At 35.9% G+C, this 17096-nt stretch overlaps 4 protein-coding genes across 5 annotated transcripts; 1 reads left to right on the top strand and 3 right to left on the bottom strand.

The window, feature by feature from the left end:
- Positions 1-348: 348 nt before the first annotated feature.
- On the bottom strand, positions 349-5489 carry LOC103489324 (pentatricopeptide repeat-containing protein At1g22960, mitochondrial). Its single transcript, XM_008448439.3, has 3 exons — positions 2934-5489; positions 2684-2840; positions 349-1052 (listed from the first exon to the last, which is right to left on the bottom strand). The coding sequence occupies exon 1, from the start codon at positions 5252-5254 to the stop codon at positions 3065-3067; it is 2190 nt and encodes a 729-aa protein (XP_008446661.2). The 5' UTR covers positions 5255-5489; the 3' UTR covers positions 349-1052; positions 2684-2840; positions 2934-3064.
- A 556-nt stretch (positions 5490-6045) lies between these two features.
- On the top strand, positions 6046-8553 carry LOC103489323 (sec-independent protein translocase protein TATC, chloroplastic). The gene is made up of 4 exons (XM_008448438.2): positions 6046-6456; positions 6876-7162; positions 7745-8035; positions 8184-8553. Exons 1-4 carry the CDS (start codon positions 6201-6203, stop codon positions 8391-8393), a joined length of 1044 nt encoding a protein of 347 aa, XP_008446660.2. The 5' UTR covers positions 6046-6200; the 3' UTR covers positions 8394-8553.
- Positions 8479-11729, bottom strand: LOC103489322 (uncharacterized). Its single transcript, XM_017044780.2, has 4 exons — positions 11537-11729; positions 11343-11436; positions 10896-11105; positions 8479-9379 (listed from the first exon to the last, which is right to left on the bottom strand). The coding sequence occupies exons 1-4, from the start codon at positions 11609-11611 to the stop codon at positions 8664-8666; spliced, it is 1095 nt and encodes a 364-aa protein (XP_016900269.2). The 5' UTR covers positions 11612-11729; the 3' UTR covers positions 8479-8663.
- Positions 11730-12295: 566 nt separating this feature from the next.
- LOC103489320 (protein DETOXIFICATION 10-like) lies at positions 12296-16564 on the bottom strand. 2 transcript variants are annotated; one of them, XM_017044779.2, is made up of 8 exons: positions 16263-16564; positions 15841-16104; positions 14254-14798; positions 14086-14172; positions 13916-13972; positions 13571-13809; positions 13271-13476; positions 12296-12739 (listed from the first exon to the last, which is right to left on the bottom strand). In XM_017044779.2, the coding sequence occupies exons 2-8, from the start codon at positions 16075-16077 to the stop codon at positions 12668-12670; spliced, it is 1443 nt and encodes a 480-aa protein (XP_016900268.2). In that variant the 5' UTR covers positions 16078-16104; positions 16263-16564; the 3' UTR covers positions 12296-12667. The 2 variants fall into 2 exon arrangements, with proteins under 2 accessions (XP_016900268.2, XP_008446655.2); XM_008448433.3 differs by having other exon boundaries at positions 15841-16099; positions 16263-16379.
- Between the last annotated feature and the right edge of the window lie 532 nt (positions 16565-17096).

Below are 17096 nucleotides of genomic sequence, written 5' to 3'. Positions count from 1 at the left end.
ATGGTTATTGAAAGCCATTTTGAAACCTATACATAATAACCCAAAAATTATTTTTAAATTTTAATGTATTTTTGATATAATTATATTTTTTGCAAATTAAATAATAAATTTTAGATTTTTAACATGAACATCATATACAATATTCCTTAAACACTTCGAAAATTGATCCAAATGAGCACTAAGATTTCACATTTTGTTATAATAAACCTTCTAAATGTTTTAGTATCTAAACAACTATGATCTAAACATTTGTGAATACTCATTTTATCCGTATGTACTATCTTCTGTAAAGGGCTGAATGCATTTTTCAATGCTCTGTATATAAATATCATACTTCAAAAGACTCGATTTGACTTGAATCTTAAATAACTGAGATAAAGCTGTAAGACTAAAACTAAGGTATCAGAAGTTTTCGACAGAAATGCCCATACTTCAGAGAGAACACCACCCAGGCCTTAGGCAGAATATAATAGAGTTCATACATTGCATATAGTTTTATGTGAGTGAAGTTACAACTCGAATCTCTATGTGAATACTGTTGAAGACTGGAGAGTGATCCTCGTGATGTTGAAGACTGGAGAGTGATCCTCGTAATGTTGAAGACTGATCCTAGAATTCAAGCTGTAAAACATGAATAATACGGTCGAAAACTGGAGTGATCCTTGTGATGTTTGATCCTTTTGTTAGATTCATTGTCTTTGTGCCTCAATTTCAAAGACCTTTTGTCACTCTTTTGTATAATTGAACCCTTTTCTTTAGTGGGGTTCTCTTGGTTAGTAGGCTTGATTTTTTTGTATGCCCTTGAGTTGTTTCATTTTTGCTCCATAAAAGTTAAAACAGTATTTAAAGAAAAAAACAAAACAAAACCTGCTGCATCATTAATACAATGGAGAGAACCTTCAATGTCTTAACGACATGACTACAAGAATGTGTATAATTTGATCGGCTAATCCAGTAAGTGATTGATGAAGGCATCAGACTTGGTAGCTTGTTTCCATTGAAACATGTCCAAGAACTTCATTTCTCTCAGTAGAGACTGTACAGTGTACATCCTATCAACAATCAATTTGCCCACAAGAATGAAAAGAATGGCATATGAATGTGTTTTGTTTCTTGACATGATAACAAAGCATAACAAAATCTTTTTTCTGAACTGTGAGGAACAACTAGATTGAAAGGATGAACAATGTAGGATAACACAAAATCAAATAGATAAGAAATATACATTACATTTCCTGTCAACAGATTATCAAGATACAAATCTCATCCCACATTGCTAACCTTTCTAGTTGTTTCACCCTCCTAGTAAATGGCCACTGAAGAATTATAAAGCATTTACAAAACTAGCAGCCATGAGCTACGACGAAGGAAAAAAAATCGACTGCTAATAACACTGCATCTTCCAAGAAAGATTTCATGCCCTATTCAATACATTGTTGGCAAATCATGCTAACATTCAATAGTACATATCTTTCTAGAAAGAGTGGTTCTGTTCGAATTTGAAGAGAATATAATTAAACTCATGAAATTTTTAAAATAATTTTACAATCTTGAAACTTTTACTTGGGCAAAGAAAAGGGATGTGGCTAACGTCGTTGACATATGTTTCTTACATTGCATCTTAGTTGCCTTAACTGGCATCAAAAGCAATTTCCACTACAAATTTAGTTTCAGTGTGAGGTGAAAGAGTAATTATGGCTATGAAAAAAATTCTAACTTTATGCTACCACATACGGCAAAACCCAAGGTTGCTTTTATAGGAGGAAGAGATATCGTACCAGCATAAACATCATACCTAAAAATAAAATTAAAATATCCAGCAAACTTTTGAAACTTAGGAATTTGGTAACTACTTATTTTCCTTGGTTTTAATATATAGGCTCATCGTTTACCCATTTGCCATAATCTCTTCCTTATGCAATCTATTTTAAGAAACTACAAAAGACGTAATTTTCAATATATTTTGGTGTTTTGGAATTTTACCAGAAGTTCACATTTTCTTTAAAACTATGATCCTAGTCTTGTTCCTTTGGACTGGAGTTCATTTCTATAGGTAGTGTTGGTCTGTTGGAACCCTCCTTTTTGTCAAAGCTTTTACTTATGCCCTTGTTTATTCTTTTAATTTATTTGTCTAAATCAAAGTTGTGGTTTCACATAAATATATATGGGGCGAAGAAACATATTTTATATGAAAAAGAAAATACTCTTCTGGTCCCTAAGTTTCAAAAAGAATTAACATTATAGAGAAGAGGTTGAAGATGAAAGGCATTGGCGAACATTCAAAAGATTTGGAAACCCTAAAACAAATGCTTGAAGTAGTTCAACCCAAAAGGTTTCCTTCATTAAAAGAAGCCTCCAAGCCAGAGGAAACTTGTTACGATGGTTTTTCTTCAGCTCACCCCTTCCTCTTCCAACTTAGATTCCAATAATTGTCTTATTTTTTACTTTTCTTCTTTTAAAAAAAACTTCTTTCCTATCAAAATTGATTGTCCAGCCATCATCCTAGAAATTAAGTACCCTTTTATTTTCTCACACAGCTAAATTAATCATAAGATATCAATTATTACTTACACAAGAAGATACAAGTTGACGGCCTCCCCTCCCCTCCCCTCCCCTCCAAATTACTTGAAAAGAATTAGCATAAAGCTCCCAAAAAATTTACAGTTTGGAATCAAATGTATACCTGATGCTATATAAAATATCTTGTGGGACGATCCAACGTCTTTGTCCAATAGAAACTGATTTCAGCTGTCTCTTGGATCCATAAGGGATCAACAAAGGAATTATGAAACGCATCCTCAATCCATAAAGCTTCCAAACCACCAATTAGCATTTCTATCCTGTAAAGCAGACAATATCAATAACTAATGAAAATTTACCAAAAATACATCAACTGTTGTGAAGATACAAGAACTGAAGGAGAAAATTCTTACTTAATGAATTGTTTGAGGGTAATTGCTTCAATGAAATTCTGAGAGGTTAACCATCGCTCGATAGGATAATTATAAACTAAATACATTAGTCTCTAACTTGAGATTCCTGGAATCCATCATTTCCTTTATCATCACCTGGCATTAACATTATCTTCGACATTTTGAATCAGACTCTCTACACACTGTACTGCATGAACTTTATAATCCCTATGTAGATTCTTCAGAAGCACGCTATGTGTAAAAGAATCAGGCTGAATATTTCTATCTAGCATTTCCCTGTACAATCTTAGAGCTTCCTCCCAATAATCCATATTGCAGCTCTCATTTATTAATATGGTATAACTGAATTTATTTGGAAGAATTCCTTTTTCTTCCATCTCATCAAAATATTTATAAGCCTCGTCCATTCTCCTTGCCATACAAAGACCATTAATTATTGCATTGTACGTAATCACGTTTGCTGGAACACTCTTCTCCAGCATTTTCGAGAAGTACATAAACGCTAGATCCAGCATTTGCTTAGCTGCATGTGCATGAATGAGAACTGTATACGTTACTACAGAAGGGGCTACACCCTTGCTGAGCATTTCATTGAAAACCTCTCTAGCCTTCCTCAAGTGCCCATTTTTCACGAAACCATTAATGATACTAGTGTACGTGACATGATCCGGAACAAGACCATCACGCACCATGTTCTCTAATAGATCACATGCCTCTTCAAAATTTCCCTGTTGGCAAAGTGCATGCACAAAAACATTGTATGTGACGACATCTGGAGGAAAACCCGCTGCCAACATTTCTTCTCGCATGCTAAACGCTACAGATGTATCTCCAATCTTCATTTCTCCTACTATTCGAGTAATGTAAGCAAAACGATCAGGCTTCAACCCTTGGCACAACATCTCATTAAAGAAGTCTCTGGCCATTGATGAATGCCCCAACTTGAAACAACCATTAACCAGTATAGTATAGGTAAAGATATCAGGGAATAACCCTTGATCAGTCATTTCCTTTTTCAACCGCAAAGCAACATCCAAGTAACCCCACATGCAAAGACCATATATAAGTGTATTATATGTTACCACAGTCGGAACAAGATCTCTGCATTTCAATTCATCAAACAATAGAAAAGCCTCACTTATACACCCAGTCCTACAGTAACCATGCAGTAAGATATTGAATGAAACTATGTCAGGCGTACACTTGCTATTCAACATATCAGAAAACCGCAGTCTAGCATCAGTCACTTGCCCCCACTTGCAAAGGCCGTGCATCAGAGTATTATAAGTTGATAAAGTAGGGAAAGCTCTTCTATTCATCATTTCTTCCACAAGACCAAAAGCTTCAACAAACAATCCTTTCTTGCAAAAACCATTGATCAACGGATTATATGTGTATGCTGAAACATTGAGCCCAGAGTTCAACATCTCCTCAATGAGTCCCTTTGCTTGTTCAAGCTCCCCTTTCTTCGACAACCCATTGACCAACACATTATATGTTACATCATTTGGGTAACACCCTCTCTCTTGCATCTCTGATAAAAGCTCTAAAGCTTGATCTACTCTCCCCTCCTTGCAATAGGAATCCAGCATAGTATTATAAGTGACAACAGTTGGCTTTATCCCAAACTGTTCCATCATCCCATACACATTTTTAGCTTTACTCAGAAGATTATCATCTCTTAGAACCCTGAGAATCCTATTACAGTTCTTAACATCAGGCAGTAAACCATTCCGAATCATTTTATCAAAAACCAACAAGCATTCTTCAACCATTGATTTCTTCGTGTATATCCACAACAGAATATCAAGAAGCTTAATTGAAGCTTTTAAACAAATATGCCCAGCTATTAAAAGATCGACAACTCCGTGCATTTCAATGCTAACCACCCTCTCCATCACCCAATACGCAGACCTCATCAAATTATTCTGAACAAGAATATCAAGAATAGCACAAAACACAAATTCCGACCCCTTAAAATCGGGTTGAGCCATTACCCATCGGAAGAAACGCAAGGCAACTCTAGGTCTAATTCGAATGGAATGAAGGACTCGAATTAACAAATGAGGGTCGGTGATCACAGCACCAAATTGATCAGAGACCCAGTTATTGTTGCAAAAAGCCCAAGGCTTTTCTTTAATGGTATCAAAGATAAGATCTCTATAATGGGTTTCCGAGAGCGTTGCAATAGCGTTGTTTAAAGTGCAGGAATGGAGGAATGAAGAGAAGGGAAAGAGATGGCGTACCTTGAAACAAAAAGGGTAAATAGCAGTGGTGGTAGCAATAGCTTTTGAAGCTCTAACGCAAAAGCAGAGGGTCATTGAGTAGAGAAGCTACACCATACATGGATACATGAAAATGGCGGCTCTACAGAAGAAGAAGTAGGAATCTAGGTGAAGGAGAAGAAAGGGATTTGAGGTTAAGAAGAAATAGCATACACAAATTGAATCTTGACGGCGTGGCTCAACTCAGGCGCCGCAACCATCCATCCACCTTCGCCCTTTCTTCCCCTCCCCTCACTTCAGGTCTCATTACACCCCCTCACTTAAAAATTGCTCCCTAAGTCAATAAAATAATTAATCGCTTCAAAATAACTTTAGTCCTAAACACATTACACACAAATAAATAAAAGCTTATTTTTATTAATTATATATCATTCCATAATTTCTAAAAACCATGTTTTCTAAAACCATTTTTAAAAATTTTAAATATCACGTAATAATCTTAAAAGATTGAATAAAATAAAAAGATACGTGGTACAAATTTGAATATCAAATAAATCTATTCTTATGAATTTCGAGACTAAAAATATACATTTTTAAATAATAAAATATACAACATCGTTTTTAAAAAATCGTAAATAAACAAAAATTTGTAAGTTTACCAATGTAAATATCTATCATTTCAAATATTACTTTGCTAAATTTATAATTTTTTTAAAATGTTAGTGTAGCCTTAGCTATTATTCATAATACTATTCGAATTAAACTACAGGGTCGGCTAGGAAAAATGGGCCTACGGTTGTGGGCCGGTAGAGAAAATGGGCCTAAAATGAAAGCCGGTTAGAGACGACGGCTCATTTTAGATGTAATACAGAATCTTATGCTAAGTTACGCTTCGGCTCTTGAAGCACTTAACTACGCCAAAATATCATCATCTTCGACTAAGGTCCAATAAAATAGATGACTCAGATTTTACAAAGTCCTGATTTTTCGGCATAACGCGAAAAGCCGCCATCGATTTTGGATTCAGAAGGTTGAAGAAGAGATGGGAAGCATTAGCGGTTCTCTATCATCGCATTTGCAGCTCAGTCATTGCCGTTTCTCTGCTAGAACCTCTCAGTCTCAGCTTACTTCAGTTCGAATTAGCCCAACGTTGAGAAGGACAAAGTTGCGACTCACCGGTTTTCTGAGCCGTAGAAATTTCAACAGATTCGTGTGTTCTGCTGTCGATGACGATGTAAGAGAGAAGCAGACGGAGTTGGGTGGTGGAAATGGCTCCACCGTCGTTGAGGATGTGCCAGGTACTAGTATTGCCAAAACTGATGACTCGTTTGAAAATCGTGAATTTTTGGAAGTAGTGATCTGATGAAATAGTATTGGTCCTTAATTTTGTCTAGAATTTGATGTAGAAATTACTTACGTTCAATGGAGATGTTTGTTCCGGTTGGATTTTTAGATGAGCTTATGTGGGTTCTGGTTCGAAGGGAGAAGTTCATAAGTTGATTTATTTGGACCCAGGGGAGGAAATATCTTGCTCAAGTTGTTACATCCGAAGTTCTGGATGAAACTTGTTGGAATCCTACACGCTTACTTCACTTGTATCTAAATGTTTATTGCATATCTTGATTTCTACCTATTAAATTATGTGGCTGCAGAATTTTATGCTATAATTGGTATGAATGTTATTAATACTCCATCCTTTTCATGGAAAAAATATTAGATATTGCCAAGAATTCAACGAACGGCGCTCCGGATAAAAGTGATATTTATAACTTTCTCTATCCCAGTAAAGATCTACTTCCAGATGATAAAGAAATGAGCGTGTTTGATCATCTTGAAGAACTACGTCAGAGGATATTTGTTTCAGTTTTGGCTGTTGGAGCTGCAATTATTGGATGCTTTGCATTTTCGAAAGATCTCATCTTACTTCTTGAAGCTCCAGTTAAGGAACAAGGTGTAAGGTTCCTGCAGCTTGGTCCTGGGGAGTTTTTCTTTACAACATTAAAGGTCAGAACTTCGTATGATGAAATCTAATTCCATTATAATAACTTTTTGTGGACCTGTGAATGGTTACCAGCCATTTGGATAGCTACTGACACGAAAATGGCCAATGATACAACAAATCTTGAAAAATGAGAAGAACATGTTTGACTTTAACCAACTCGACTTTAAATTGGGTCAACGGTGATTTAACATGAAGTTGCAGTAAGAGTTGCTAAGTTGAAATCTTTGCAACACCATCTCTTATTCATCAACCTCTAACCATTAAACACAAGAAAAATTTGTCTAAATGATGAGAACAAAGAAAAGCTCACTGTAATATGTTATTTGAATTAAAACTCTTTGCTTATTCAATCAATCTTCCTGGTGTGTGTGTGTGTTGAGTAATACCAAATCACTAGATTCTATAAGACTTACGTCCCTCTCTAAGTCGATGGGTGATACCACAACTTTGAACTATGCCGTCGGGAAATGTTTGTTTCTGATTTTTGTTCAATTCAAAACTGCATTTTACACTCAATACTGCAGCTGTATATTTTTCATATTGGTGGGTGTCAATAACAATAAAATTCTCCTTATGCGTTCCAGGTATCAGGATACTGTGGCCTTCTCCTTGGAAGTCCTATCATCCTCTATGAGATTATTGCATTTGTTCTTCCAGGATTGACAAGAACAGAACGACAATTTCTGGCACCTATCGTCCTAGGCTCTTCTATACTTTTCTATGCAGGAATTGCCTTCTCCTACATAGTGTTGACGCCAGCAGCCCTAAATTTCTTTGTTAGTTATGCTGAAGGAGCTGTCGAATCCTTGTGGTCCATTGATCAATACTTCGAATTTGTACTTGTTCTTATGTTCAGTACAGGCTTGTCTTTCCAGGTAAAAGTTGTGTTTTTATAATGAATTAACAATCACATCTTTTAGAATGTTGGCCATGCACTAGAAGCTTACTTTTTAGGAACAATCTTAAATCATCACCCAATGGAGCTAAGCATTTTGACAATATAAATTTCATTTTCTTTTCCAGGTTCCAGTAATACAGGTTCTACTTGGACAACTTGGACTCGTCTCAGGAGACCAAATGCTATCAATTTGGAGATATGTTGTTGTTGGTGCAGTGGTGGCAGCTGCTGTACTCACACCATCAACAGATCCCCTAACTCAGGTACTTCTGGCAGCTCCCCTGCTGGGCCTTTACTTGGGAGGTGCTTGGGTGGTCAAGCTCTCAGGGAGATAGATCCAAATTCAACCCTAATCTTTCAGCCCTTCGAGGATTCTGTACATTCACAAAACTCCTTGATGTAGTGTAATTGTGACACCAATTTATAGAAAGGAATATTTGTTCCATGGATGAATTTTTTTTTATGAAGCAATAATAGATAGTCTGGTTTCTTTCATGACAAGAACTAAAGCTATAGTAACAAAACTTGGTTGTAAACTCGTCTACCCACGTACATCAACAGTGAGTTATGAGGCAAGAGATACATCAGATTGCATAGAGTATCTTTTAGTTGCTTAAAGTTACATTCTGCATTCTAGTCTCTAGATCAGGAGATGAGAAGCCACCTAGTTCAGTCTCGAGCTGCTTCAAGGAATCTCGAAGATTGTCGCACACCTGAAGAAAGCCTTCAGAATTACCATTAAGACTTTCCAACTCTGCCTGCACATTGTCAAGAAAGCTAAAGATTTTCTCAGAAGCTACTTTAATGGCAGGGCCCTCTTGTGGGGGGTAAAGACAAGCTCCAAGCTCGTCAACCTGCAGTCCAATTCCTTGGCATTGCTTTAATAGATTCTCCAGGGACGCCAAGTTACTTTCCTTGTTTGCATTTTCTAGTTTAAGCAAACTTGTGATAGAGCGAATGAGTTCCTTTATAACTAGAAGTATTGAAGATACAACACTAATTGCAGATTGGGCGACTCTCATCTCTTCAGCTGACAAATCGTTACCTATATCAGCATCATCGCTTGTATTACCCTCATCTTGCAAATCGCCTTCGACTGCATTAGATAACTCTTCAGGAGCTTTGTCCAGGTCGGAGGAACCTTGTTTAAGCTCCTTCATTTCTCGAAGGACATCCTTCACTGATACGGCTACCTGGGTTATCGCTCGGCCTATTGCAGTTATATTTGTGGAAGGAGCTTTCTTAAGAGCAGAACATGCGTCCCAAACTGCACCAACCAACTGCGGAACGACTTGGTTTGGATCCTGATTATTTTGTGGTCCTGAAACAGTTCATCCGTCAAATAGAACGTTAACAATAGTTTTATCAAAAAAGAACAAAATTGCGTCCACTCATAGGATTGCAATGGCAAAGAAAAACATAGATTATTCTTCATGCAAACATGAAATCACAATGTACCAATAAACTTAACCCTATCAACGATACTTTTTCTTTCCCTAATAGGATACTGAGATTTTCATTGATAGAACTGAAATTAGAAAAAGAGAAACCTATTCAATAGATCACCAAAAGTACAGCCATTGCATATCCAAATGACTATAGGAGAGCTTAATGATGGAAATTTCATAGAGCGGGAGTACTATTTTCTATGGTAAATACTAATTTGTACTCCCCAATTAGCTATAATTAGCTATAGTCAACACTATTTCAAAATCTTCCTTTACTACCGTACTTACTATTTGTTTCAATTTTTATTATTTTACACCATTTTTCTTATTTTTTTCCTACATCTACTATTTTCCTTATCAAACTAAAATAGTTTACACCTCAAAGGCTCAAACACAGACTATTGTAATCCAAACTAAAATAGTTTACACCTCAAAAGGCTCAAACACAGACTATTGTAATCCAAACTAAAATAATTCTCACTCCAAACATAGACTCTTGTAACCTAAACTAAAATAATTTCTACCTTAAACATAAACTATTATAACCCAACTACAATAACTTAGGACTATAATAACCTACCGTCTAATCCTTTGCCCCAAACACCCCTTAGTCTTTCTACCCCTCCAAGATATTGTAATGGATCATGAACTCAAAAGATACCCCAACTTCTATCATGGTTGTTCAACTAATTCTTCATCTACCAAAGACAGCTTTTTTTTCTTCTTTTGTCTCCATTGCAAAAAGTATATTTTTCCTTTTTTGATATCCATGTATGTTTAAGCCAACTTGTATCCACTTCGACTATGGAACTAACCTCATAAGATTTATTTTTCAGATAGGTGGCAACCATGTATTAAACTCATTTCTTTTATGTCCTTTATTATACTATGATTCCACAAACTGAGACAACTTTAGGTCTTTAATTCGGCGTTGGATTTCTTGAACCAACAACTCCACTCCCAAATGCATTCAAGTAATTGTAAAAGTATACAAAATATAGGAAGTCAAAATTACTGGAGAATACTTTTACTTGGTACAATCGAAAGAACATCAAGAGCCATTTTAACAAAAGTTAGACACAGGTAGATACTAGAAACTGATGAATCAAACAAACTATCGATGTACAACACAAGATCCATATCTCAAAGAGAACCTGAGCCAGAAAAGAAAAACAGCAAGTAATAAACTAATTTCTTAAAATCTTTTAAGAGAAACTTCACAAGATCTTTTCCTTCTTTAAATTGATCAGGGATAACCTAATAATGATCTAGAGCCACTAGGGTTTATGACCGTAGAGCATCACATTGACCATTTACAATTTTACATCATGCAGAAAACTTGGCTGGAAATTAACGACAAAAAAACCAAGAAGGAAAAGAATCACTTACCATATAAAGAGACCGATTCCTTCCATAACCTAAAACTGGAATCAATTACTTGCTTCACAGATGCATGGATGACAGAAGACAAAGTAGGACCAGCACCCACTTTACTCCCATGGGAAACCAGAAGGAAACCCTGCAGCATATTGAAATAAGAAGCCATATTTTCCTCAATTGCCTTAACTTCTAGTCTTTGTCCAGTCCATACCATTCCAGCTACAGGGCAAACAAAAGAAATAACCAATCAAATTCCTGCCATTATCTATCAACTACAAACTTGTGGATAGCTTCCACTTCTTCATCATTTGGAAGAAACTCAAGACTCGAAAACCAAACACGATTTCGAATAAAAAAACCAAAACAGAAACACCTGTTCAAGCAAAATTACAATTCAAAACTTACAAAACAACAATGACAATACTAACAATAATGAAAAACGAAGCGGAAGCATACCAACAGTGGCTTGCTTGTAGACTTGGTCGCCCATTTTTAGAACATCATCCCAGCTCACCTTTTCGAGGGAAGAGGTTGGATTTTGATCCAGCATCTAGAAGCGAAAAGATGAAAAGTGGAATTACATTGGAAGCCTGAGTATCCATCAATTCAAATGCGATTTAATAACTAGAATCTTTATATAAAAATCGAACCTGAAAAGTTTCATGGATAGTGTTCAGATGCGAATTGAGAGTTCGAATAAGCCGCTCCTTATCCGCTTTCCCCATTACTGCTGGCGACAGTGTCGCTCTGAGAATTTGAGACAGTCGAAGACGGAAAGCTGGGGTTTTCTGGGTTTCGGTTTTGACGATGGCTGGAACAAGACCGATACATACTTATTTGCGGACATACGAAACGACGCCGTTCTGGTTTTAAGAATTTATTTTGAACAAATCTTCGATTAGGTCAAAGTACTAATATCTCATTTATCCGAATCTAATCAATATTTGAGCTAATAATTTTTTTTCTTTTTAGGACAAGTTTTGATGAATATTTGTTAAAAAATTTTGATATTTTCTTAAAAATGGAAAAACTCCTAAGATGGAGAATGAGATGATCTCCAATTTTAAAAAAATGGTGATATATTGATAGTTTTTTCTATTTTCTAACAAGAAATGAGAATCCAATCTTTGTAATACTCAAGTATTGATGATATCATTGGATTTCTTTGAAGCTTCTTTCTTACTTAAAAAGGCTGGTGGGAAGAAGCTTCCTATACTACATAATAATTTTCTATGTTGCCTTCACAGTTTAAATTCTTTGACATATTTCCTTCATTTCGAGATATATATATACAATTCATACCTATATCTACTTTACTATACTGAATACTCTAACAACCTTCAACGAATAACATTGAAAATCATAAGTATAACCTTGAAAAGCATAAAGAAGCCAACAAGGTCCCACCGGCCACAAATGATGATTTATACTCTGCCTTTGCCTGCTTGAAAAGCATCAAAGACAAACTAAGGGTCCTCCAACCACAAATGGTGAGGTTTATACATTCTTACTTTACTTGGCCTGATATCCCAAGACAAGTGATCGCATAAAAAGTAGATAACTGAACAAAATAAAGTGAGGCCCTTACTTTTACACATTTTAAGATGCTTCAAATCTTCTCTCCATCTTAGAGAGGGAAAAAAGGGATAGGATAAACGAAAAAAGGAAAGACAAACTCTAGAAGTACCCAATGGCTGTGGGTTTTTTGCCTTATATACTTTCTCTTCAGATACTTCAACTTTAATTGTCGGTCACAACTGTACAGAAGAAACAGTCCTCGGTCAAACACTTTGCTCCTCATATTTATTTACCAAGCATCTTCTTTCAAAGATCCTCTCCCTTGCTTCATCTGCCTGCAAGTGTAAACAAGACAGGAACAAATTCCCACCACATCAGACTAGAAGAACTTGCCAAACCCATGAAAAGAATCTGCCTTTTGTCGTCTTTTTTTAAGGAAATCTGTCTTTAAGATCATGGAAGTTAAATATGCTTGAGCTATTGTTTAAAACTTCATATATACGTATTGAAAAATCAAGAGACGAACTCTATGTACATGGAAAAAATCAAAAGGATGAGTTACTCTTTGATTGTGAATTTGTATAACATATACAGAGAATATGACAGAAAAACCACCATCTAGTTGTTAGTACAAAATATACCAATATACTAACAAATGTATGTTTGTTTAAATGTTTTCTCGCATTTGAATGTTTTCCGAAACTATTGAAGTCGTTTTTTCTTGACCTGCCTCAATACCATTGTCTAGGGAAAAAAGTGGTGGCGTTGTTATACTGTACGTGTTTTTCTTTACTTCCTAGTTTCGTTGACTAAGAAGAATATCAAATGGCATCAAATCAAGAGAATCCTGAATAGAAGATTCAGACCTCGTTTTTCCAATTTATATGGCTCACGACGACCACAAGTAGAAGCATCTGCACGAAAGCTCCAATTTGGATGCCAATCCATAGGCCCTTGCCTCTCAGATTTGCCCAGAAACCAAGAGCTATAGCAGCTGGATTTCCACAGAGATAGAAAGCCCCTAAGTTTATATAAGCCCCTATATGCTGCAAACCACATCCTCTTGCAATACCTAATCCCAAAAAAAAAACAAGAAGTTCAACTATGCAGCATCAAATTGCACAAATAAGCCATTGCTTGTTGAGAAACGCACCGAGTTTAACTACCTGAAATGACCCCTTGAATGGCATCCATAATAATTGATATACAAACTAGGGGAGCCATGACAGAAACATAATCCACAACTTCCTTTTCGCTGCTGAAAGCATAACCGAAAACATGACGAACAGCAAAGAGGACCACACTCGCTATGATGATCTCCACAACAGCAAGAAATATTGCTGCCCCAGCAGCTTTGCGAGCGGCTTCCGGCTTCCCAGCTCCTAGTTCATTTGAAACTCTGGTACTGCAGCACCAATGACAAGAACAAAAGAAATCCTTTCAGAATGTGATTCAAATCCAACTGATTTATTCATGAGAATAAGAAAATTTGCAAAGGCCTTAAGACATACCTTCCTGCACTGCCGATTCCATAGGCTAATGTAAATGCCGTTGTCAAGGTATTGAAGCTGTTCATAAAAGCCAAATGTAACTTGATACGTTTTTTCTTTTTCAAAGAAAGTACCAGAAAGTCAAGTATCATCTTTTTTTTCTTCACTTAAGGAGGGCAACAGAAGATTACCAAACAGATAGAACTGAGGATTCAAGCTCTGGATTTGGAAGAAATCCAGAAAGTAAGATAATCAGCTCAAACGACCACCAACTAAGGCTGCAATCACCAGAATTAAAAATAAACCAAAAAGTCCTTATTAGGTGAGAACCCAGAGAAAAGTGAAGGAAGGTAGATTACCAAGTCATTACTGCAGAAGGGATAGCAAAGCGAAGGAAGATTCTGATTCCTTTGAACACCTCCATAGAAATTGCACCGTGAGTTTTTCCACACTTGGGAGAAAATTTCATATATAACCCAAGAAAAATTGCATTCACCCAATATGAAATACTCATGGCTAAAGCTCCACCAAGGTTATGGAATCCGGTTTTATACACCAAAACCCAACAGAGGGGTATGTGCAGACAAAAGGTGATCCAACTAATTACAAGCATGGGAATTACTAAAACTTGCATCTGAAAATATCTCATAAGTGGCTGAAGAAATGCATAAGCAATGAGCCCAGGAATAAGCCAAATCATGAACCTCCCAGCTTCATGTGATATCAAAGGATCTTGGCCAATCAAAACAAGTAGCTTCCCCATGTTGATCCATAACAGAGTTATTGGCAGGCAAACTACTAGGAGACATACCATAGCAGTGTAAATATGATTTCCAAATTTTCGATATTGTCCAGCACCATAAGCCTGCCCACATAGAGTTTCAAGGGCACTACCCATACCTATCTGCAAGTTTAGTTAAAAGAACAATCAAGCATCTAGAGAACAAAATTCATATGACAAAACAAATGATGTAACAACTTCACAAGAATGACAGAACAAATGATTGCACACATTACAGAATTCATGGAAATGCAGCATAGATTTTTAATGTTAAAATTTCAGGTCCGTGGGGAAGTAGTTGGAAAATTGGGACTGATAGCATTCATTATCATGTGTAATTTGCATCATTTTGGCATCAACTTGTTAAGGTTTGAGAAGTCCACACGCACAAATCGTAACATTAAAAAATGTCTTCAATGATCTTTTTCTTTTGAACGTTTTCGGTGATTGGCCAATAGGCATGAAAAGCTAGAACTTGTAAGTTATGATAAATTTAATTTAATATTATAACAATATTCTCACTCTCCCCTACAAGTGGAGGCTTGAAATTTTGTTGAGGGCCCAAGAGGAGAAAATTATATTAATGGTGTAGCAAACGACGAACTCAAGATCTCCTGCTGTCTGACACTACTGAAATCACCTATCAACCCAAAAGTTTAAGCTCACAACTTTATGGTAATAAAATATTATATAATACTTTAATGTATGTATATGTACACAATATTTCCATTGAGTTTAAGTAGAAAAGTAAACTCAATTGTGCAAAAACTCAAAGTGAGTGCCATCCTATTGTAAAGATATAAAAAAGATGGGCATTGTAAAGATTGATCAAATGACTTCAAAGAAAAGGAGATGGTCAAGCAGGGGTTTGAAATTCTTTCAATCTACTGGTTCCTCGGATACAATAAAACAAAGATGGCGCCAAAAGATATGCATAAAACCTTACTATTCCCGAATAGAAAACACCCATCTTGACTTTTAGTATCAATGTTATAACCTAAGAAGAACCAGAAGAGGGAGAGAGACCCAACTAAAACCTCTCTATGATCAAAGGGAGAAATCAAGTCATTATTTCAACTTACCATTCATGATAGATAACTGAGTTAACGCACATTCAACATGAAACTTGCAAATGAATCCAAACAAGAAAAGGTAAGGGACTTACAATCACACTGAATCCAGTAACAGCAGCTAAAGAGACGGCTATGGCGGTGCTGGAGAGAGAGAGTTCATCGAGATGACCCACGATCATCAAAGAACCAGTCTGAATCAAGAACTGAGAGAGATTGATAGCAGCCAATGGAGCTGCTAAGAACCCAACAACTTTCACTTCCCGAAAGAAAGATACCCATGTTGTTTCACCGCGACTCTCGATACATTCCAGCAATGGGGAGTCGGCCATGGCTAACGAGTTGTGGGTATGGCTAGACTTGAAATAATACAAAACAAAATAAAGAAAAGATCAAAGAAGAAGAAATTTACAGAAACCGATGCAGCGGCTAGAATATAATAAAATACAGGTGTGTGTTATATGTAAAGGGTGGCTCAACCAGGACACGTTTTCATCACCATTGTAGTCTGACTAACCTGCTTCTAGTTCATTCCATATCTCTCTCTTGAAATATAAAGTAAAGCCGAAACCAAAAAGTCCCATTTTTATTTTCCCACATGTATGGAGCAATGAGAAAGTAGTTTGCACTCACTCAGAGCTACTACATGCATCTACACAACAATCTATACATATATAACACCCAACTAAAAGTTTAGGATGCATTAGTATTATCAACTTTAAAGTTAATAGGCTCGATTCTTCTTAATTGAATTCACATAATTAGGTGTAGAAATGAAGATGGAATGTTAGATATTTTAAGAAAAGAATAATGTCACTTAACATTAAAAAAAATACTCAACTATAATATTTATAACCAATAGAAAATACTCACTAAGTTGGACTAAAATGTATGAAGTTAACATGTTGGGCTTTGAACTTAGGTAAAGTGGTGTTGGAGCATTGAACTGTAAGATTAATTTATTTTTCCATAATTATGAATAAATATATTGAAAGAAGTAAAATTAAGTTTATTAATAATTGTGCTGATAGAAATGGAAGAAAATATTTAGTTTATTGGTAAGTATGAAATGCATAAACAAAAAATGAAAAGGTGAAATTATTCGATAAGTCTGTCACACTTATTTGTGGACACCAGGTCATCAACTTGAGAAATTAAGTGGTCGATGAGTCAAATAGTCTCGTGGTATTTGTATTGGTCAATATCAAAAGAATCTCGATTCACATATTGTTAAAGAAAATATTTTTTAGTACAATAGTTGTAGAGATGTAAATAAAGCTTCAACATTTAAACAAGAATATCCGATCAAAGTTTTGGTAAAAGGGAATGTTACGAAATCAACAATTAAGCA

The sequence above is a fragment of the Cucumis melo genome, chromosome 10 (assembly GCF_025177605.1).
Source record: "Cucumis melo cultivar AY chromosome 10, USDA_Cmelo_AY_1.0, whole genome shotgun sequence".
Taxonomy (NCBI): Eukaryota; Viridiplantae; Streptophyta; class Magnoliopsida; order Cucurbitales; family Cucurbitaceae; genus Cucumis; species Cucumis melo.
This window is presented reverse-complemented; position numbering and strand designations above follow the sequence as displayed.